Source organism: Loxodonta africana, chromosome 8 (assembly GCF_030014295.1).
Source record: "Loxodonta africana isolate mLoxAfr1 chromosome 8, mLoxAfr1.hap2, whole genome shotgun sequence".
Classification (NCBI taxonomy): Eukaryota; Metazoa; Chordata; class Mammalia; order Proboscidea; family Elephantidae; genus Loxodonta; species Loxodonta africana.
The window spans coordinates 51,694,343-51,718,143 of record NC_087349.1 but is presented as its reverse complement, the minus strand read 5'-3'; the positions used below and the strand labels follow the sequence as shown (position 1 = coordinate 51,718,143).

Sequence of the window (23,801 nt, the reverse complement as noted above, 5' to 3'; positions counted from 1 at the left end):
TTATTGTAACTGTTCTATTTTGTTATTGTTAATCTTTAATTGTGCAGCATTTATAAATTAAACTTTATCATAGGTGTATATGTATAGATGAAAATATAGTATATATAGGATTCGGTACTATCTGCCATTTCAGCCATCCAAGGGGATTCTTGGAACGTATCCCTCACAGATAAGGGGGGAGTGCTACACTACAAATACATAATTTTCTCTAAACTTATTTAAAAAGATACATTTTTTATGTCAAGTAAAAGAGTTTTAGCTTCAGGTTTGCATATTAAATTAGAAAGTTATTCTTTATTTCACATAGGAAATGGCCGGTCTACCTTGCTCAACACAGTAACAAATTGTGTTCACAAATGTAAATGTATGTTTTTAATAAATACCACCTCACTGTCAAGCACTGTGCTTCAAAATTGGCATTTATGCCCTTTACAAGTGGAAAAGTACTTACAGGTTTTATACTGTAACACTTGTGTGGTCCTCAATATTTACCAGTGCATAATTTGCCTGCACAGATGTTAGTTCACATATTAAAATAAGACTCTATGTAAGAATGAAAGGAATTAGTGTAAATGAAGTATAAATGAACCTATTGAACTTCAGCTGTGTTTTCCCTCCCATCCAAGAAAAGTCTATGATAGTTGCTTGAAGACTCTGAAAACACTGATGCTTTTTCTTGTTTGTCTTGGAACATTGCCATTAAAAATTACTTAGCAAATATTCATCTCCTATATAACTCACTGTGAATAATAAAAGTATTCTTTAAAGCAGACAAAACAAATACTTTAATTCTTGTTACTGTACTACATGTGGACTATAAGTATGACCGTAAAAGGATGCATTCTGTATTTTAGACTATGAGGTGACTGACCTTCACCAAATAAATCAAAATCTTATAAATAGTAAATTATCAACTTAAAAATTTTAAACTTAAAAATTGCAGTCAGCATTTACAGATCTTATTTGTATTTCTTTATGTGTAAATAACAACAGTGACATAATAATTTGAAAAGATTGTTGGGTAGTGGGAGCACTAGAGTAGAAATCAAAAACTGATTCATGCCCCAGTTCTATAAAATTATAATTGCCCATGAACAAAAAACCAAACCTGTTGCCATCGAGTCAATTCTGACGAGAGTATTAAAAATTATAAAAATTCGTAGCTTAACTAGTAAAGAATGTCTGCCTTGAGCATTATGCTCTTTTAAGATCTATCTATATGGGATCAAATTGACAACAGCAAATTGAATGATTAGATAAGAAATTTAGGGGCAATGAGTTTATGTTAATGGGGGAGGAACAGTTCAGAAAAGGAAAATAAGAATGGTTGCACAACTCAAAGAATGTAATCAGTGTCACTGAATTGTACGTGTAGAAACTGTTTAACTGGTGTACGTCCTACTGTGTGTATTCTCAGCAAGAACAAAATTCATTTAAAAAAAAAGAAATACAAAGACTATGGGCTACAGGTTACATATAGTTTGCATGGAACATAAAGGAAGGTTTTATGTAACGTGAAGCACTTAAGATAAGCAAGGATTCCAAAAGGTGGGCATGAGGTAGAAGGGTTAGGGTATGAAATGGTAGCAAAAACCCTATTTCTGGAAAAGCATAAATCATTTCTCAGGGAAAATTAGTGTAAAAAGCTATACATACAAAAAAAACTATAAAAATTAAAATGGTTTTTATCTTATCTAATACATAATACAATTAACTACTCAAAACTAAAAACTCAGTGCCGTCGAGTCGATTAACCAGGTGATCCAAAAATTTTACTTCGATTCTGAATGTTCTTGGATTCTAATGAAAAAATTAAACCATAAATCATGTGTTCCCAAAGATCAAATCAAAGTTTATGGATTAGAGATAATCAAAGATGAAATGGAGAAAGTATTAAGGTCAGCAAAGAAATCTATATATAATTGAAGATTTGGAAGGCCCTACAGTGTTTCAGGCAGGGTGTTTCAAAGTCAAGAACAATTATACCAAAATCTTCCTCAAGGATATCCAAGAGAAGATTTCTAATAGGCAGCTAAATATTTAGTTCTATTGCTTAGGAGAGTGGCCTAGAATAAGTTTTATGTTTGGCTGATAAGTGGAATTTGAAAACAAGTGACTGAAATTGCCCCAGCAAGGGTGAGCCTACATATACAGCAAGGCTAGATTTCAACTACCAGGTATATTTTGGTGCATTTACACAACTTTAAAAACAAAATAAATTTGACTGCCTTCGGACATGACACATTTTCCAGCTTGTGGAAATCCCGTTACTCCCTATTGCCTTACTCTCAGCCTGCTTCACGTATCTACACAACATAAAAATAGTAAAAATGTCTTCAGGCATTTTAATTGTCCACGTCTGGTTCTTGGGATGAGAAGAGAAGACAGTAGAGGACAAAATCCCCAGGACACTGTCATTTAAGGGAAGGTGGGGACAGAGTAGGAAGTGTAGAATATGAATAGCTGGAGATGAAGAAAAAAGTAGCTTTTATAAGTAAATCATATAAAGAAGTCCATGAGTTTAGTAAATGCTGGAATCAGAATTAAATTTGGTATCTCCTGATTTCTGCCATTCCTCCATGTATATTATGCTGGTATATCACCAATTTCAGATTTGTACGTAAATGATGTATCCCAGTGCAGTCCATTGATTTTGTTCATGGCAATGATGATACATGTCCTCATTTAAAGGTAAAACAAGTATTTAAGGGTGATAAATAATTCCTTTGGAGTATAATCTTTATATTAGCTACATCTGAATTAGTTTGCGGATGCTATCAGTTGGAATCTCTTTGCGGACTCCGATAGGAGACAGTCCCCCAGGGGCATTTTATAACATGCGTGCTCTCCTCCTTTGATCAACGCTGTTTTTACGCACCTTGTGGCTACAAAATAAATAATCAGTGACAGCCAGATTTAGCTAAGGCACTGGCTGAAATAAGGAATAGAATTCATATCCTCTTTGGATTGTGTAATATGATAAAAAAAAAACAAAAAAACCTATGGCTGTAATCATTTAAACAAATTTTCTTCTTGAAACTTAAAAATGCAAGCATAATTGAGCTAAATTATTTGGTGAGTTGTAATTCTCAGGGAAGGACTTAAGGGACGGGTTGTTAGCTGCCGTTGAGTCGGCTCCAACTCACGAAGACCCCACGTATACAACGCAATGAGACATTGCTGGGTCCTCTGCCCTCTTCACGATCGTTGGTACGCTTGAGTCCGTCCTTGCGGCCCCTGTGTATTCCGAGTGTCCTCCAACTTAGGGAGCACATCTTCCAGCACTATACCAGGCAATATTTTGTTGTAAACCATGGGATTTTCATTGCCTAATTTTTTTTTTTTTTTAATTTTTGGAAGTCGATCACCAAGACTTTCTTCCTAGTTTGCCTTAGTCTGGAAGCTTTGCTGAAACCTGTCCAGCATGGGTGACCCTGCTGGTATTTGAAACACTGGTGGCATAGCTTCCAGCATCATAGAACACCAAAGCCACCAGAGTGTGACAAACTGAGAGCAGGGTGGTAAGTAAGACCGCATACATAGCCTTACTGCATGCAGTGTGCTAGCCAGTATTAACACACTCAGCCTTCTCAGTGCCTTCACCTAATGTTCTACAGTTTTCTCCCGCAAATCCTCAGTATTCTTTAAAAAAAAAGTTCAAATATGAACCACCTTTACAGTTTTCCCTCCCTATAGGTGGGCTAGGCAACTTGTAACACATTGCTGGCTTTAGTGGTATAATACCTTACATTACAGTATTTGTATACAGGGATGATCTGAACTAAATTTTTAGCAACTTGAGGTAGGAGTTATATTCAGTTTGACTGGTCTGTAATAATTGTTGAGTAGGTGTTTGCATGTTACAGTACCTATATTACTTAGATAGAATTTGTGACAAAGTTTTACTTTTTAAAGTAATACTCTTTGCAAAGGAAACAAGAAACCTCTGGAAGTTGTGGTAGAAATGAAAATGTTTGCTTTGTTTCAAGCGGAGCTTCCAACTGGTTCCTTCCTTAGGTTTGAACCCCTACTGAGGTTTCCATTTCTAACAAGTTCCCAGAAAGTTATAACAAGATCACCTGGAGATCTGGTTAAAATGTAGGTTCTGATTCAGTATATCTGGGGCAGAAATGAAGGTTCTCAGCAGGGAATTTGTTAGTAATGCAGATTTTCAGCAGGAGTTCAAACAAGAAGGAGCTGTTTGAAGCCCTGCTTTCAAGGTTAGATGGAAGCAGAATTAAGGGAGGAAATGACAAAACCATCTTTTAGTGTGGAGTGGCAGTGGACAATGTTTCTTCATGTTCAGTCCTCTTCTGCCCTGTCCTTTCATTGGTCCCCAGGAATGATCTTGAGGACTAAGCTAACATCAAAACAACCAATGTGGATTGTCTTTGTTTCTCAAACTCATTAAAATTGGGGAAGAAGTATCAGAACTGGAATATTTGTCTACAGTTACTACAAGTGATAGAAAAGTTGTTGTTATATGTTATCGAATGGATTCCAACTCATAGCGACTATGTAAGGACAGAGTAAAACTGCCCCATAGGGTTTCTAGGCTGTAATCTTTATGGGAGCAGATTGCCAGGTGTTTTCTCCCAAGGAGCCACTGCTGGGTATGAACTGCTAACCTTTTTGTTAGTAGCCGAGTGCTTAACCATTGTATCACCAGGGCTCCCTGATATAAGGATTGCTGTCCAGTTGCCATAGAGTTGATTCCAACTCATGGCAACCCTATAGGACAGAGTAGAACTACCCCATGGTATTTCCAAGGAGCAGCTTGTGGATTCAAACTGTTGACTTTTTGTTTAGGAGCTGAGCTCTTAACCACTGCGCTACCAGGGCTCCAATAAAAGGATTAAGCTGTTTAATTCTAAGTTCAGGCAGATATGAGAAGTTACGTTATAATGAATCTCTGTGAAACATAAAAGCAGGCTCCTTTGATTACTCCATCGAACTAAGTAAAGTTCTGTCTGATTCTCCATATAAGTAGAGTAAATAATATCTTTTGGTTTTCATTTCAAAAGAAGCTACTTTATTTAGATAGGAATAATACTTCAGTGTAAGATTTTTTTTCTACTTTTTATTTGGAAAATATTTTAACTATATGGAAAAGAGAGAATAGCATAATGAACATCAATATTAGCTTCGTCTATAATTTGCCTGAGTACTTTAAGATGAATTAGAGATTTGACATTTCACATGTAAACGCCTCAATAAGCAATTCTAGTTTTTTTGTTTGTCTTTGATAACCACAAGGCATACATGTATAATTGCTGTATGCAGTGCTATACAGAGAAGGGACTAGACTGTGGTGGTGAAGAGATTGTTCTCTGGAGTGCCATGCATGGATTAGAATTCTATCTCTGCTATTTTCTGACAGGGTAATATTTGCAAAGTCGCATATTTCTGTCTGTGTTTCACTCTTACGGTCTGTAATATGGAGAGAATAGGGATAACTTCATAGAGTTATTATGAGGATTAAATTAGTTAGCACATATAAAGCATTGAGAACTTCTTAGCTGATAATAGACAATCTAAAAATGTTAAGGACTATAATATAATAAGAAACAACTATTATTACAACAAATTTAGGATTGATTTGAAGTGTTTTTAGTTTCAAATGAAGAGGCACGTTTGAGTGTGTATATGCTAACGATAATGAAATAATATTTTAATGAGATGTCTTTCATTTTATTATAAATATAATCCATGCAGTTATGTGAGAAACTTAAGACAACTCACATACAACAAATAATCAGAGGTGAATATTCAAAAACATTTAGAAAAAAAAGGAACAGAATGTTCGTATTACTGTGGAATATTATATATCCAGATTTGAAAGAAAAAAAGAAGTGTGAAACTAAAATTTAAAAAAAAGCTACTAATGCAAAAATTATCTGTGAAATTTCGCATTCAAGTTCTCCTTAGTTTTAAAATTCACTTAGGTTCTTAGTGTAGGTTTTTGAGACATCTGTCCCAGTAAGTTCCTTAAATTCCCTGAAGATTACTTGGGCAAATTCCCCATAAGGCTCCAGTTGTTCCAGCAAGCTGTACTGTTTTAATTCCCAAAGTAAGCAAAAAGAAAGCAGATCGTTACAAACCCTTATTAACCTAATTCTAAGATCTGTGTTTCTGACTAAAATCCAAATGAAATAAGTTTAACCCAGAATCCCTCTGTCATTAAATCAAGTTGATTTATTTGCCACATTTTATTCTATTGATCATGTTAAAAATCTGACCTGTCTGCAACATTTGGCTAGGCTGCCGAATTCTCTTGCATATTTATGTTGCTTTTTATTTTCTTCTTACTAGAGTCTTCTCTACATTAAAATTAATTCCAACATGATGTGCTCTCTAAATGTCAATTTTACATGATTTTTTATAAAATAATTAAACCTGAGTCTAGAATGAGCTAGTAGAGATAAGCATTTAGTCAATTTAGTCAAAAGGCAGTTAAATCTATTCTAATTACTAGAGATAAGTCAAAGTCTAAGTTTCTTTACTAACTTTTTAAAAATATATGTATTACAGCATGTGTCCTTTATATTCTGGCTCTGCAAATGACCTGTCTTGACTCCTCAATAGATGATGGCATATGATAGACTATTAATTGCTTCTGTATAATAACTGGTTTACTGTGAGTTGCCTTGCTTTTTCTGCATCTAAAATAAATAATTTAAGTATTTTCTATGTAGTATGTTTGGATTGTGTTATAATAATAGTTGACATATGTTATAGACATATTTTATACTGGCCAGTAAATGCTTTATATACAGTGTGTTATTTAAAGTTCACAGAAATTTTTTGAGGCACATACTATTATTTTCACATTTTTCTGAGAAGTAAAATTTAGTGAAGTTAAGTTACTTTTGTGGTGTCACACATTTGGCATTTGATAAAGGAGGGGTTTGAACACAGTCGTGATCCACAGCTGGAGCAGGGTGTTGCCCTGCCAGTGCAGTGGCACCCATGGTGAACAAAGAGGGCTCTGTGGAAGAGCTGTTATAAATCAAGATTCATGATTAAAGTTTTTGGAGATAGTTTTGATTTAAAATTTTAGTTTATTATAAACCCCATTGCAGTTGAGTTGATGCCAACTCATAATGACCCTATAGGACAGAGTACCCCATAGGATTCGAAGGAGCGGCTGGTGGATTTGAACTGTCATCCTTTTGGTTGGCAGCCAAATGCTTAACCACTGCACCACTAAAAAAAACCACTAGGGCTCCTTTAGTCTGTCCACATTTAATTTTGATGTATTCAGCTTGTATTTTATTCAGCCAGCTTCATCACTGACAGTTGATAGTTTTCAATAATCTTATAGTAGGTAAAAGAAAATCTGTATGATTAAAAGATCATTAGACCTCAGTCATAAATTCCAACTGATCTGATCCACTGTAAATATGGTGATGTTTACCATGGACACCTTAAAATTAATGCATGCCTCCCTGTTTGAATTATAGCCATTTTATGATTCATTGGGAAACACTGTAAAGTTAGTAAAAAGGCATGTTGAGTTTTTTCTAGGATATCTGCTTTATAATTTTTTTGTACTTCTTTCAAAATTTTTTTGTACATGCATCCCTGCATGGATTATAGCCACTTTAGGATTCACTGGGAAAAACTGTAAAGTTAATAAAAAGGTATATTCAATTTTTTACTAGGATATCTGCTTTACGATTTTTTTTGTACTTCTTTCAAATATTTTTTTAATTTACTTTTTTTATACTGCGGTGTGCCTTTTGGAAACCCTGGTGGCATAACAGTTAAGAGCTATGGCTTGGCTGCTAACCAAAAGATTGGCAGTTCGTATCCACCTGGTGCCCCTTGGAAACTCTATGGGGCAGTTCTACTCTGTCGTATAGGGTCACTATGAGTCAGAATCAACTCGACAGCAGTGGATTTGGATTTTTTTTGGATTGTCTTTTTCAAGGTCAGTTTAAGCATGAGTTCTCAGCTGTTCTGGAATAGTAACATGTTTAATTCTCTTTTAGATTTCACTATCAGTTCATTCTTTCCCAAAGTAGTATATGGTGTAATTATTTTATAATTCAATAAATGTTCATTTAGTTGGGAAAATTTGGTGGCATTATGAGATCATTATAATCTTAGCAATATACAACAAGCATATAAGGTAGGGTAAACAAAGGTGGAAACTCAATAGTTTTGAATAGAATGTTAATCCTTTAATGCTTACACACTTATATCAGCAAAAATAAAACAAAAAATAAAAGCACCCCTGATATAACAATATTTATTTATAAAGTCTATATATGTACTAAGAACCCATAGGTGCCACAAAAGGCTAAGCATTTGGCTACTAGCCAGAAGGTTGGTGGTTTGAACCCACCCAGAGGTGCCTTGGAAGACAAGCCTGGTAGTCTGCGACTCTGCACACATGGGGTCACCATGAGTGGGACTCAACTCGACAAGCAACTAATAACAGCATGTACATACTCGACAAGCAACTAATAACAGCATGTACATACTACTGAATTAATATATTAAGAAATCTCAAAAGAAACTTCTAAATCTTTAAGTGTAGTGAAATTTTGCAGAGTATTGGATTAGGTAGTGTATGACTAATATATCCAGAAGAAAAAAATGTCAAAGTTTTTTTGGGTCCTTAGGTATCAATGCCTTATTGGTTGTGATGACTTCATGCTACTATTGGAAATATCTCAATGGGCATATTAACATAGGGCATCATTATCAATAGTAAATTTAAACCTATATTTAAAATAATCTTCTTTATAATTTCAACTTTTTTGACCCACTTGCTGAAATTAATTGGACCGTTTCTTTTTTTACCTGTAATGAGTCCGAATGGAAGAGCCTTCTCTGTTATTTTCCTTTGGATCAGTAGGACTTCTGTTATTAGCATTGCATCTTCAATCATGATTTTATTGCAGGAATTTTTTAAAGCCACTACTCCACGTAAGATGGGATGGTTAAATTGGAGAAGATAGTATGTAAGTCCACATCTATAGTGTTAAATAGTACATTGAATGATACTGTACAAATGAGAAGGCAGTTCTGAACCCTTCCGTATCATGGAATTTCCACTTTCCCTAGAAGTTAAGAGCTACGGCTGCTAACCAAAAGGTTGGCAGTTCTAATCCACCAGTTGCTGCTTGGAAAACCTATGGGGCAATAGTTCTAGTCTGTCCTGTAGGGTTGCTATGAGTCCGAGTAGACTTGATGGCAATGAGTTTTTTTTTTCTGCCTGGAGTGTAATAGGTAACTCGAGACCAGTTCTCACAGTGTTTGTGGGGGAGAATGCCACTGTCGATCCATATGGTAAACATTGGTAAGCTTTAATATTTTATTTGCTAAAAATAAATACAACTATTAGTTATAATGTTTTCTTTCCCTGCTCCAAAGAATCCACTTGGAGACCACTGATTAGGACGTAGTATATTTATTTTTTATTTAAGTTCTTATTTAAAAAATCGCCTAGATTATCACTCGAGAGAAGTAACTGAAAGAATATCTGTGAAATTGAGAAGAAAAGTCCATCTATGTTTTAATTTCATGTTCATCTAATAAATTGTCCCCATTTCACCAGCCACTACCCTCACTTCAAATTTTGCTCCCCATATGACTGGATGTTGCCTATAATTCTATGCTGTTTATGTATTTTTCAACATAAAGAAACATTTCCCCAAATTAAAATGTAAAATCTTAGGGAAGAGGGTTTCGGTCTCAAGGGACTCTTTGGTAAATTCTTTATCCCAGCAGGTCACAACCTGCATGTTCTTGCCACTTCTTGGCGTATGAGTATATGCACACACGTATGCAAACACACACACTGTTGGGGGGAGAATAATTTGCTTTTGGTTAAAGTTCATAGATTAGAATTTTCAGAGCTACAAGAAGTCTTGCTGATCTTGCCTCCTACTGCCTTTAAAAAATGGCATATGAGGAAACATAGTAAGAATTAATAGAGCTGGAATGAGAATCGAGATTCCTGACTGAGTCACCCTTCTGTCCATTTTACCAAACTGCTACCAGTGAGCTTGTTCTCAATACTGTAATAGAAAAAGGCACAAGTCTGGGAACCAGGAACATGGATTCAAGTTTATTTATTCAGTCAACAAATATTGTAAACATGGCAAGCAAATACAGTTCTAAGCAATGTGCTAGGTACTGAGAATATAACTGAACAGTATCAATGAAACCCTTGTCCTCATACACCTTATATTTAGTGTGATGAGATAGTAACCGTGAGGCAAATAAAAATTTAGGTAACTACACATTTGGATTTATTATGGTTATAAGGTAATAAATGGGGTAATAATTTCAAGATTCTACATTAATAGTTTAGATGTAATGTCAGAATCCCCAAGAAAAGATTTTTCAGCTGAGAACTGGAGAACTAGAGGAGACCAGGGAAAAGGATGTCAAGCAAAGGGAACAGCAAGCACCAGTGTCTCTAAATCAGGAGGAGTGTGATGTGTGTAAGGAGAAATTGTCTGATGTGAAGGAAATGTAACGAGCAAGAATAAGTAGAGCAAGATGCACAAATATGCAGACAGACAGGAAATGGACCATTCATGGTCTTGCAGCCCATAGAGAGCTGTTTTGTTTTTGTTTTAACAAAAACAAAGGAGTCTTTGAGTTCTGGAGTCTAGGCTTTCTGTGTATTGCCTCAGATTGTAAGGGAAAATAATTGATCTTTCTACCTAACATTTTTTAAACCTATTTTGTAGTGACAATATTTTGAAAAGTTTAAAAGTATATTGTATCACAAAGAAAACATTACTTTTAATTTCTTAGCAATAGAATGACCTCATTTACATTTTCACTAATATAATATATAATAAAATATAGTATATGGATTCCATAGGGGATACTATATTCAATTTTCAGAGTATTTGAAATAACATAATTTTCATGTGTAAGAAGCCATTTTACTATTTCTTAGTAGAAGAGAAATATACCACCAACCTCTTCTAAAAATTTGGGTTACATATATGGATGTAACGTCAATATGAATATACTTTTATAGCAGTACTTCTCTTTCCAATCCTGATGATTTGAAAATTTTATACTACTTGTAGAATTTAAATCATCCCCCAACTATTTTTGCTACCTGAAGCAGGTCCTGCCGGGTATGGCTTCTCATCAATAAAGACACACTAAGTAGAGGAGGGAGGACGAGAGTTTATTGCAAGCCCATAGGCAAGGAGCAAGGAGGTGTATACATCAAATCAAGCTCCCTGAACAAAGGGAGACAGAACTTTTTGTACTTTCCTTCACAAGAAAGTACATACAAACATCATGGACTACATAGGTTATCATGGCTTGCAGGAGCAATAATACCAATTGCATTTTTTTTTCCCTTAATATGTATAGAAAATGGTGGAAAATTCCTGCCCTGGATGGAAATCTTAATATTCAATTAAGTCTTAACGAGGCTTAGATTACTTTGGGACAATTTTGAGGACAGTAAACTGGGTTTGACTGGTTTAAGTCAGGAACTGAGCCACTGGCAACGTTCAGGGTCTTTGAGGACAGTGGACAAGATGGGGCAGGTTCCCTTTGATAATGGCTGAGCAGTGGCTAATTGAACCACATGCAGTGCTGTCTATCACTTAGGTTCTGATGATAATGGACAGGAGGAGGAGGTCTTGCTTGATAATGGCTGAGCAGCTGCTGGCTGCTCTGGCTATTATTCTGTTCATTGTATTTGTCTATCATTCTATTGGCTCTCATTTTCATATGTGCTAGGTTCTGTGTTAGGTGCTTTACATACATTCATCCATCATGCAAACCAGAAGTACATCAGTTTTACTTCCAGGAGGGTCTCATATTTTATATTCCAGTTTTTATGAGTTTTATGAATGTAGTCCTCATAAACAACTTTAATACATTTTATTTAAAGAATTTTTTTTTTTTTACCTCAAATTTAATTAGGAGAATAATACATGAAGACTAAATGGAATTATTTCTTGAATTTTTTTTTTTTTGTCATTAACATTCTAAGTTTACTTTTCTTGTTAATTTTAACACATACTTTTTTTTCTTAGTATGTTAAATAAATTGTCTCTGAAAAATTATTACTATAGTTTTTCCACACAGTAAATCTAAAGAGTTATAACATTTGAATTCCCCAAAGGACTGGAGAAATCTTGTGAATTAATTTAAAAAGTTCTTACTTGTTCATCAAGCATATTATGATTAGCTAAGCTCACATGTTTTTGCAAGGGCAATATGGCTATTTATTAAATTTATGATTTTATTGTATTATTGTTATGGTTTGGTAAAGCAAAAGTGCAAATAAAAAATATTACTGTTTAAATCCTTAGTATATAGTTTATTGCAAGTCATCCAACTCATATTTCATTTCTAAATTTCTTCATTCACTTCATGTATTCTCAAGGAGAAAAGAATAGCTTAAACCAATTAAGTCACAAGACTCAACAACCTTCTCGTGGCTGCTAAACCATAATATTCACCCGGGCCTTAAAACTGGAGCAGAAGAGCTGTGACTGGAGGAAGGTTCAGCCCATTTTTCTATCATTACTCCCTAATTGTACACATTTGTCTGCAGCTCCTTTGATGCTGCAAGTGACGTTAAAAAAGAGGATTTCCTCTGTAAAGGTCATTGTTGGAGACCAGTTATAACTAGTCGAGCAGCTCACGTTGCTTAGATTCCATGGGTGAACTAGTAGAGATTATAGACGTAGCATCAATTTTTTCATTGATAGTATTGATACCAAAGTGCTTTTTTGTCTTTAGGTGCCATCAGGTTGATTCCAACTCATAGCGACCCTGTGCACAACAGAACCAAACACTGCCAGGTCCTGCACCATCCTCACAATCGTTGCTGTTTGAACCCATTGTTCCAGCCACTGTGTCAGTCCATCTTGTTGAGGGTCTTCCTCTTTTGCGCTGACCCTCTGTTTTACCAAGCATGATGTTCTCCAGGCACTGGTCCCTTCTGATAACATGTCCAAAGTATGTGAGGTGAAGTCTTGCCATCCTTGCTTCTAATGAGCGTTCTACCAATGTGGTAGCATATCAGAGAATTCAGACTTGGTGTCTGGATGAAAGTCTATTGTAAATATGTCTATATATTTATATTATATTATATTATATTATATTACAATGGCCTTCCTCAGGTGCGGTATACTCAGGGTCATACATTGGCTCTCGAGGACTTGCTCTAATTTTCTTCCACTTCAACTTGAACTTGCATACGAGAAATTGATGGTCTGTTCCACATTTGGACCCTAACCTTGTTCTATCTGATGATATTAAGCTTCTTCATCATCTTTTACCACAGATGTAGTCGATTTGATTCCTGTGTATTCCATCTGGTGAGTTTCAAGTTTATAGACACCATTATGGTGAAAAAGGGTATTTGCAATGATGAAGTCATTGTTGTTAGGTGTTGTCGAGTCAGTTTTGACTCATAGTGACCCCAAGTGCGACAGAACAAAACACTGCCCAGTCCTGCACCATCCTCAAAATCGTTGTTATGCTTGAGCCCATCATTGCAGCCACTGTGTCAATCTATCTCCTTGAGGGTCTTCCTTTTTTTTGCTGACCCTCTACTTTACCAAATATGATGTCCTTTTCCAGCGACTTTTCCTCCTAATAACATTTCCAAAGTATGTGAGGCATAGTCTCGCTATCCTTGCTTCAAATGAGCATTCTGAAGAAGTTGCCGGTCTTGCAAAATTCTGTCTTGCAAAATTCTGTCTTGCAATCTCCAGCATTGTTTCTATCATCAAGGCCATATTTTCTAACTACCAATTCTTCTTTTTTTTTCCAACTTTCACATTCTAATTTCCAGTAATTATTAATGGATCTTGATTGAATGTTCTATCGATTTCAGACTTCAGAAGTTGGTAAAAATCTTCAATTTTTCCATCTTTGGCCTTAGTGGTTGGTGCATAAATTTGAATAATAGTCGTATTAACTGTTCTTCCTTGTAGGCGTATGGATACTATCCTATCACTGACAGCGTTGTACTTCAGTATAGATCTTGAAATGTTCTTTTTACAACGCCATTCCTCTTTAGTTTGTCATTCCCAGCGTAGTAGACCATATGATTAATTGTCTGATTCAAATGGCCAATACCAGTTAATTTTGGCTCACAGATGCCTAGGATATCAATGCTTGTGTGTTCCATTTCATTTTTGATGACTTCTGATTTTCCTAGCTTCATGCTTCCTACATTCCATGTTCCTATTAATGAATGTGTGCAGCTGTTTCTTCTCATTTTGAGTCATGACATATCAGCAAATGAAGGTCCCAAAAGCTTGATTCCATCCATGTCATTAAGGTCAATTCTACTTTGAGGAGGCTGCTGTTCCCCAGTCTTATTTTGCTGAGCCACAATCTGAAGGGCTCATCTTCCCACATTATATCAAACAGTGTTCTGCTGGTATTCATAAGGTTTTCACTGGTCAATTTCCTTCTTCTTAGTGGAAGCTCTTCCTTCTGGAAGCGCCACTGAAATCTGTCCACCATGGGTGACACTACTGGTATTTGAAATACTGCTGGCATAGATTACAGCATTACAGCAACACGCAAGCCACCGCAATACAACAAACTAACAGATGAGGGGTGGACAGAAAGAGAGAATGGCGCAGGACCAGGCAGTGTTTGTTCTGTTGTATATAGGGTTGCTCTGAGTCGAAATGGACTGGTCGGCACCTAACAACAATTACAGTGGCACACCTAGAAGCATATTATGTGTCTAAAATTATATTTGATATAGGGAATAACACTGAAACTTTAAAAAATTTTTGTAATCATTACATCCTACATATTTCACCACTCTGTAGGAAACAGAATCTATGAAATAGCTGTAAAAAAATAAAAATATATTTAGCAGTGAATATAATAATTTTTTTTTATTAAAATACCCACTGCACGTGCATATACACACACACACACACTCACAAACACAGACCCACACAGTAATGAATTGTATACAAGGCCATAGTATCTGGTTACTGAAGAGTGTCACAAGAGGTTCATTTCACAGAAACCCATTCATTTAACTCCTTTACTTGTCGTTGTGCGCCATCAAGTTAAGTGACTCTTTAGGACAGAATAGAACCACCCCTAGGCTGTAATCTTTATGAGAGCAGATCTCCAGGTCTCCTCTTCCACTGGGAGGTTGGTGTGTTCAAGCACCAATCTTTCAGTTAGCTGCTGAGTGCTTAACCATTAGACCACCCAGGCTCCTAACTCCTTCAGTAGTGAGATAGAAATATCAATTATATCAATTGTGATACTTCTATAGGAGGTCTGAGTGGTCCATCATTATTCAGTACCAAGTAGTTTTCTCCAGTTGTGTGGGGCACCACAAAATAGTAGAGAGGAGGGAAAGACAAACATAGACATGGTACGATTATGAGCAAAGTTTCTAGTGAGCTTATTCAGTTTGTGGCAGATGGCCACGATAGTTTCCAGTGAAATTTAGGTGAAATATATGTTTTTTATTTCTAAACATTTTGATATAAGTAGAAATAGTTTTAAATTAATAACACTGAAAAAGAGAGCAAAATATTAAAATTAAATTATTTGTTATAAATATTAATTCTAAAAGTGTTTGGGATGAACAAATTAAATTTGCAGGAGCCTTTTTTGTCTGTCAAGAATTGTCATCATTACTTTCTAAATTAAAATTTGCTAATAGAATATATATGTACTGCTAATAAAATTGAATGACCTCACCAACATTAGCCTGTACCTCTGTCTCCAAGTGATCTCATCTATTATTTAATAACTGAAATTATATTGAGGTGAGTAGTCTTAATAACAGACTTCTTATGCATTTTACCAAATATATTTGAAGACATTTTAGAATTGACCTGCTCAGTTTCTCTGCATATTCCTGTAGGGTACTCTGGAGACTTCAGAAGACATAACTTGAAAAAAAAAATCTTTTGGAAAGAGATATAACTTTTTCCTTTTGTCTTCTATGTGGTCTGAAATGCAAGGAAATCTTAACTCCTATGGGGGAATTTATTTAAGATTTTTAATTAACATATTAGACAATCTATGTTACATAAATTTTCTCCAAAATGTCAGTTAATTCTTTTGTGTATAATATTTACTGTATCTTAATTATACTACATAATGTATATAATATATCAAGATAAAAGGATATGATTGTGCTAGGAGTGATGAATTAAGTGGTTTAAAGGTAATTAGGGGGTTTGTTTTAGGAACTCGTATTTTCATGAAACTTCCATGAGGAGCAGCAGTATTATTTTTGTTTAATATATTTAGCAGCTATGCATTAAAATGAGTCTTGATACATGATTATACAAGTTGAGAAGTCCATTATTATCGGAAAGTTATTCCTAAAACCTCATATATTGTAATTTGAAAGTACAATAGTCTCCTTAAAATGTATTAAATAGTGCTAACTTTAAGTGTGTAGGATTTAGAATAAATACAAGCAGTTTTTCATCTTAGTAAGATAATCACATGCTTAATAGCATCCTAGAAAGGTCTTAAAATTTTAAAAAGTAATAGCTTTTTTTCTGGTTGCAAATGTAATATATGTTCATTGTATTACTGGAAAAAAAAAAGAGCACAAAGATGAATGTAATTATTTTTCATAACTACAAAACCAGACATAATGCTGGCAACATTTGGTGTGTAAATGTCCATTCATGTCTCCCACCACTCTTTATTCTCACAATAAATAGACTCCCTTTCCTTCCTTCATTTTCTTTTCTCTGCCTTTCCCTTCCCTGTCCCTCCTTTCCGCTCCTCTCTCCTTTTGTCTTTTTGCTTAACGTGCACTATTTTAACTTAATATAGTTTTTAAGCAACTATAATGTATATGGAGCCCCGGTGATACAGGTGTATGTACATTTCCCATTTAATTACTCTTTTACATATTTAATAGCAAGATAAAATTGTATCTGTCATTCTCCTATTGTTGAATACTTAGTTTGTTCAGATTTATGTATTAAAATAACATTTCTATAGATATTAATATCAATAAATCTTTTCTCCTCCATGCTGCCAATATATATTTCTTGGGAGAATCATTTAATGAAAGATTTGCACATTTCTCTAATCTTAATTCATATAATCAATAATAGATAGATACTTATCTATTTATCATCTATCCATTATCTATCTATATTATCTAATCCTTCTAATTATATGTCTAACATTTTTGAGAAATAGATGTAAATGGGAGTTCTTTAAAAGGTGTGATTATAAAAGGTAATACATTATTTTCTAAAATTGTAGAATTGGGACCATAGATTTATTTCAGAACTCAAACTGACTTTACAGATCCTTTAGTTTTGTAGCTCTTAATATGAGGTGGGAGAATATCTTCCTCCTATAAAAAAAAAAAAAATTTTTTATGGTATGGTGGTACCTTTTTTAATTTTTTTGGAGGGAGGGAGGGCTCTCTCTGGGTATTTCTGATGAACCCTGTGGGATAAGAACCACCATCTGCCTCTCCAAGACCACATTTGGAGAACTACAGCTTTAAAATTAAGAGTTGAGACTTTTCACAAATTCAGAGTATTTGCAGCTGATCAAAACAGTCATATCATTCATTATTTGGGGTATTCTCTCTATGCAGGTTGTTAATTCAGGGAATTATTGTGCATTTCTCTTATTAAGTCAGTAGTTCCCAGGAATAGACAACAGACTGGGAATTTTAAAATGTGTTAAATTTCACAGTTTAATCCAAGAATAAGAATCGGAGTTATCAATTTTGTTCTTTCATTTATTAACAATTACAATCAAGACCGATGTATTAAGTAAAATATAATATTTTAAGTATTCTATTTCACTATAGCTTTTTCTTTTTAGTTGTCTTTTTTCCTCTCCTTTCTTCTCCTTCTTCCTGCTCACACCTAGCCTCTGTTTTAGAAAAGAATATTATTAGTGCTTATGGCATGTTGGTATTTTACTGGATTTTAGACTTTGAAAAGAAGATTGTTTTGTCATTTTGTTTATATAATTTGTTAATGGGAAGTACTTAAATGTGCGTGGCTTTCTCATTAATAAAATTTAGTCACCTGTTTTCAGTATTTTTATCACAAATAAATATTACAGTTCTTTTTTAATCACACATACTCCTAAGTGCACGTGTACACACATACTCACAGTCATATCCAACCTAACTACCACAAGTTTCACAAAATAATTCTTGCCCTTGTAATATGCGAAGGAACACTGGTTACGAAGTGGTTAAAGCACTTGGCTGCTAACTGAAAGGATACTAATGTGTTATCTGGTTATTTGAATTTTGAGGGCAATATGAAAAGTCTGACACTATCACTTCTTCATAAACCTGCAGCTTGCTTTGGAATTTAACTTTAGGCTGTTGCCACATCCCATCAGACTTCTAAGGAATTTCCTGGTTGTACAATTCAGTCTTTTGTGTTGTTTATCACATGCATTACTGCGGTGTGCTGCCAAAATAGTCCAAAGTTATATTTTTTTTCCAGTTTTGTTTTGTGGAGATAAGCCTTGAAATACAGAAATCATTAATCTTTGTAGTAAAGGAGTTAAAAATACACTTCTGATTTTAATCCAAATATTTTTATTTAGTGAAGACATAAAGCAATCATACTTGAATTGTAAAGAAGGTTTAAATAGTAAAAAATAGAAAAAAAAAGTCATACAGATGCATTTTGGATAAAAGACTTATAATTTTAGTTTCCTTCTGGGGAGAGCAATACGGTAATTCAGCATCAAAAGCAGAGTTGGAATAGATGGAAAATTAATCTTCGATCTTAAACTCCTGTGGGATTTTCCTGTATCATTATTGATTGGGAGACAAAGTTAGGATTTCAATTGTACTTAGAGTTATAATGGATCTTTTATTTACTAGTATATTTTTGTTTTTTAAAATAAAATTTTACACACAGAACATATGCAAAAATCAAAGGAACATAAAATTAATCCTTCGTTGTTACCTTATTGTGGTCGTGTGTCCCATTAATTGTCACACCAAGAATTATCTTCAACTGCATAATATAAATTTAATAGCGTAAATTGTAAAGTTAATTTCAAAGGATAATTTTAATTCAGTTGTTTTTAAAGACGTTTATCCTGTCCTTTAAATGCACACATTAGCAAGTATTACATATGGGACAGTCCTGTGCCTCTCAGTGTGACTTCAGCCTCGAGGAAATGAGGAGAGGAGTTAGATTATAATGTGAATGAAATCATGAGGATACAATGTGAAATTTGTGGGTCCAATGTCAATTGTAGTTATATCTTTAAATATTTTCATAGATATATATTTTTAGGAATATATATTTGATAAATGAAGACATGAGTATGAGATATCTTTGTTATTAGCATGAGTTGTAATATTCTGTTTCTTGTCTATCTTTTTCTGAATAGCCTGAAAGAAATGACAGCGAGCCAGGCAGCCAGAGGATAAAACCTGTTTTTATCGAAGATGCTAATTTTGGACGACAAATATCTTATCAGCACGCAGCAGTCCATATTCCCACCGACATCTATGAGGGCTGTAAGTAAGAGGATATGAGCAACTGTTGCAGTGCCATTCTGCTGAGTATCTTATGTAGTCCATTTAAAGGAAAAAAGAAAAAAAGGAGCGAATGTGATACTTGTTTTATTTGCATGAAATAGAAGAGCCTGTGGTAGAAAAATCTGATTTTCATGAGTAGATTTTATTAATCTGGTGTGGTAGGCCAAAAAAATGGCCTCTCCAAAATGCCATTAATATATGCCCTAACCCTGGAATCTTGTGAATATGTTACTTTAAATCACAAAGTGAAATTAAGGTTGCTAGTGGAATTAAGTTTACTAATCAACAGAGAGAATTTCCTGGATTATCCCAGCGGCCCCAGTGTAATCAGAAGAGCCCTTAAAAGTGGAAGTGGAAGATGTTACTGTGGAATAATGGACAGAGAGATGCAACAATGCTGGATTTGATGATTGAGGAAAGGGGCCAGGAAGGCAACCTCTTTCTAGAGGTTTCTAGCAAATGGCAAACAGAATTTGTTTCTAGGAAACAGATTTTCCTCTAGATCCTCCAGAAAGGAATGGAGCCCTGCTAAATCTCTCTTTTTTTTTTTTTTTAGCCCAATAAGACCCATATGGGACTACCCTATAAAATGTAAGCTAATAAATTTGTGTTGTGTGAGCTGCTAAGTTTGTTGGTATATGTCACAGCAGCAGTGGGAAACTAATATTTTGGAATCACTAATTAAAAATTTGTAGAAGGTCCACATCCATGGAGATGTTCTTTAATCCATGGTTTCGTAAATAATTTTGCCTTTCTGAGTTATATTCATAACTTTAAAAGAAAGCAGATATGTACTTTAAAAATCAAAACTTTCTTAAAACAATTAATTTTGAAGAAGGGGAAATTGAGGCAGGAAATGTTTAATGTAAGCGAGGTCAGGTTTCAAATAAATCTAACTTTATGGTTTTAGTCACTATGATAGGTGGACTTCCTGATATTTTGCTTTTGAGTTAAATTTAACTCAGTTATACTATTTGAGAGCCAGACTGTGCACAGGAGTAGTAAGAAACATAATTTGCATGAGAATCTTCATTTCCTTTTTTAATTGCTTTTCATTTTTTATTTAGTTGAAATCAGGTTCACAATAAAATTCTTTATCTGTTTTGCCCTCAAGTAGAAGCAATATCTGAACCATAAGGCAAATGCAAACATATGTTCTTTAAAGAATATTAATTGCCACATAGCATATGCAGCTTTTTTTTTTTTACCTACAAGAGTTTTGACTTTGCATAAGTAATGTTCTTCTTTCCAATTTAGAATAAACTGTAACCATCTCAGAAAATAAAACATTACTTTGAAAATAACATAGAAATATGTAAATATATCTCTTCAGAAGACATAGGACACACTTTGGAAATTTTGTTTTTTGCTTTGGAATATGGTACAATTAAAAGAAAAAAGAGGAAAAGAACCTCTGTTTTTGGATTATGTTTCCTTTTTAGCTAAATCTCATCAGTAAGATTCTGACCTTGCCTGGCCTATACTCCTTTAAAATTCATATGTAGTGTTATGGGCTTCATGAGTAAATGACTCAGGAATAAAATCAGAAATGTCAACAAGATGTGGAAAATTTAATAATTACTGGTATTCTTCATGCAATATATTGGAACAAATCAAATTTAGAGCTTGTTCTAGGTTTCTGAGTTTAATAAATGTGAAAGTACACTTTAATTGAAGGCTTAACTGAAGGAAACAGTCTGTTCTTTCACTTAAATGCAGTTGTGAGCTACATTCTCATAAGAAATCCCATGTTCTTATTTCCCAAAGGTGATTACTTTTTAAATCCCCTTCAATTGAAATGTGATTATTTTTGCTCAGCGATGTATTCAAAGTTTTAGAATAGTTTATTTAATTAGAACTCCACCTGAAAATTTTTATTTCTGAGAATTTCACTGGTTGGTCCTTGTATTTTAGAAAGCACCCAAAACATATTAACTTTCCTATCTAATTTATCTGCTTAAGGGTATCAAAAATGAACATAGAACTTGATAAAAGAAGGGCCAAATATTCATACTTAATTTGCTTTTAGTCACAGAAGTTTATTAATTTTTGACTTACTTTAGATTTAGATGTAGGGAATATCTTTAGTTATTATCAATATAGAATATCCTATAGTCATTTTTCAATAGAAATTTATGTTAATATTTGTTTATAGAATTATTATAGTCTTGTAAATAATATTTATTAATAAGGGGAAATAATAATAAGGAATTTTGACTAGCTTAACTTTTTCAGCTACTAAATAGTTTTGTCCTCACGCTTACCTTGTAATGTAAGCAAGGCAATTATTATTTCCATTTTAGAAATACAACAAAACCTAGCGTACTGTTAGAACAAAGATTACTTCACTTTGATAAAAGAAGGCAGGAGACTTTTCAGAAGTTTTATTATCTTTTGAAGTATCATATGCTTTACTGAGAGTACTTTCTTTTTGTAAATTAAACCACTAATAATCTCTAATACTGTCATTGTAATTTATCTTGATATTCATTTGTCTTGTCTTAAAAAAAATAGCTACTCTATCACAAGTGATGTCAGTGTAGAAATTACAGGGCGAAAAGCTGCCCTGCCTTTGCAGACAATTGCGTAGACAGCCCTTAATAATCTCCTGTAAATTTTAGTGACTACTCTGTTCCAAGACGAGGCCACCAATTAATTATAGAACACAAATGAATAGTTCACATTTACCTATTTTAAATAACTCATTTCATTTTGTTATTCCACCAAGTAACAAGGTAGATAATGTTCCTTTTACAGATTAAAAAAAGTTAATATTCAAATTGATTGACATGCCCAGTGTAAATCAGACTATCTGACTCCACTCCACAACACTGAGAGTGGTGAAGGCAAATGAAAACAGTCCCTCCTTATGATATTTGGTGCTTTTGGGCAATAGGCTGAATTCAGGACTATGTGTGTTAGAAACCTGTCGTTTGTACTTCTTCAACAAATATACGTATATATATATATATTTTATATATATATATATATATGTGTATATATATATATATATAACCCAGTGCTGTATATATATATGTACACCAAGCCAATTGGTTGCCACTGAGTTGATTCCAAAAAAATGGCAACTCCGTGTGTGTCAGAGTAGTATTACTCCATAGAGTTTCAATGACGTATTTTTTGGAAGTACATTGCCAGAAGTGTCTTCTAAGGCTTCTGGGTTGCCTCAAACCTCCAACAGTTCAGTTAGTAGCTGAAAGCTTTAACTTTTGTACCACCCAGGGACTCCCAACAAATTATAGTCACAGTAAAAAGATTTCAGTAGAGTGACATTAGTTTATATAATACAGTTTCACTAAATATATTTTGTTAGGGAGGTTAACTAACTGATGATAAGTTGGACATTTTTCAGTGATTGGAGATTTTGAACATTATTCACTTCTAATAATACTAATCATTTTATATTAAAATACAAAATAGCCTGAGACTCTAGATATTATGATTCCAAACACTACATACAATTCTTGTATCAAAATGAAGCAAGCAAGGTAGGAGCCAAGATGGCAGAATAGACAGACGCTTCCGTCCAGCCCTCTTTACAACAGAGACCCAAAAAAACAAGTGAAACGACTATATTTGTGACAAGCTGGGAGCCCTGAGCATCAAAGGCAAGCCTAGACAACGAACTGAGGGGCAGGGGAAGGAAGAGACTGTTCAGAAGCGGAGAGAAGTTGCCGGACCTGAATCACGGGGAGGCCTCAGGCACCATTCCCAGAGCGGCTACGGTGGCGGCAGCTGCGGAAGTGGGCTGGTCCTAGTTCCGCCGCGGTTTCCTCAAGGAGAAGCAGCCAGCCACACAGTCCACTCACACCTCTGGAACCTGAGGAGAAGGGCGCTCTCGGAAAAAGCTAAGTACTTGCGTATATTTTACCCCACCCCACCACCCCCAACCCAGCTTCAGCGACTAAATCCCTAGGCCTGAGATAGACCCTGGTGAGCACCTGGAGCCATCCTCCCAGCCTTGGGGAAGGAAAAAATTTCCAACTGGGGGGAAAAGATAATTTGCTAGCTCCATTAACTGGGGGAGCTCCGGACAGAAACGGCTTCTGTCCAGGCATAAACCATCCGTGGACCTTGAGTACCTTTCCCTTCTGAATAGACCTGTGTGGGCCTATTTCGGGAGAATAGGCCCTTGTTGGGAAACTCCAACCATTTCAGCTGTGCGGTGGAGAGGTGGGTGTTTGACGTTTGACATTGCTTTGCCTATTAAACAAGGTCCTCACCTACCCACAACAGGGACCTAAGGACTGGTGGCTCCACTTGGGTCGCCCAG

General features: G+C 34.8%; 1 protein-coding gene across 1 annotated transcript in view; it reads left to right on the top strand.

Moving 5' to 3' along the window:
- The window catches only part of CACNA2D1 (calcium voltage-gated channel auxiliary subunit alpha2delta 1), a 543,509-nt gene that overhangs the window by 336,069 nt on the left and 183,639 nt on the right, over positions 1 to 23,801 (top strand). Inside the window, exon 6 of the mRNA XM_064289931.1 lies at positions 19,360 to 19,489. Within this exon, the coding sequence (XP_064146001.1) occupies positions 19,360 to 19,489 (130 nt within the window). The remainder of the gene's footprint in view (positions 1 to 19,359; positions 19,490 to 23,801) is intronic.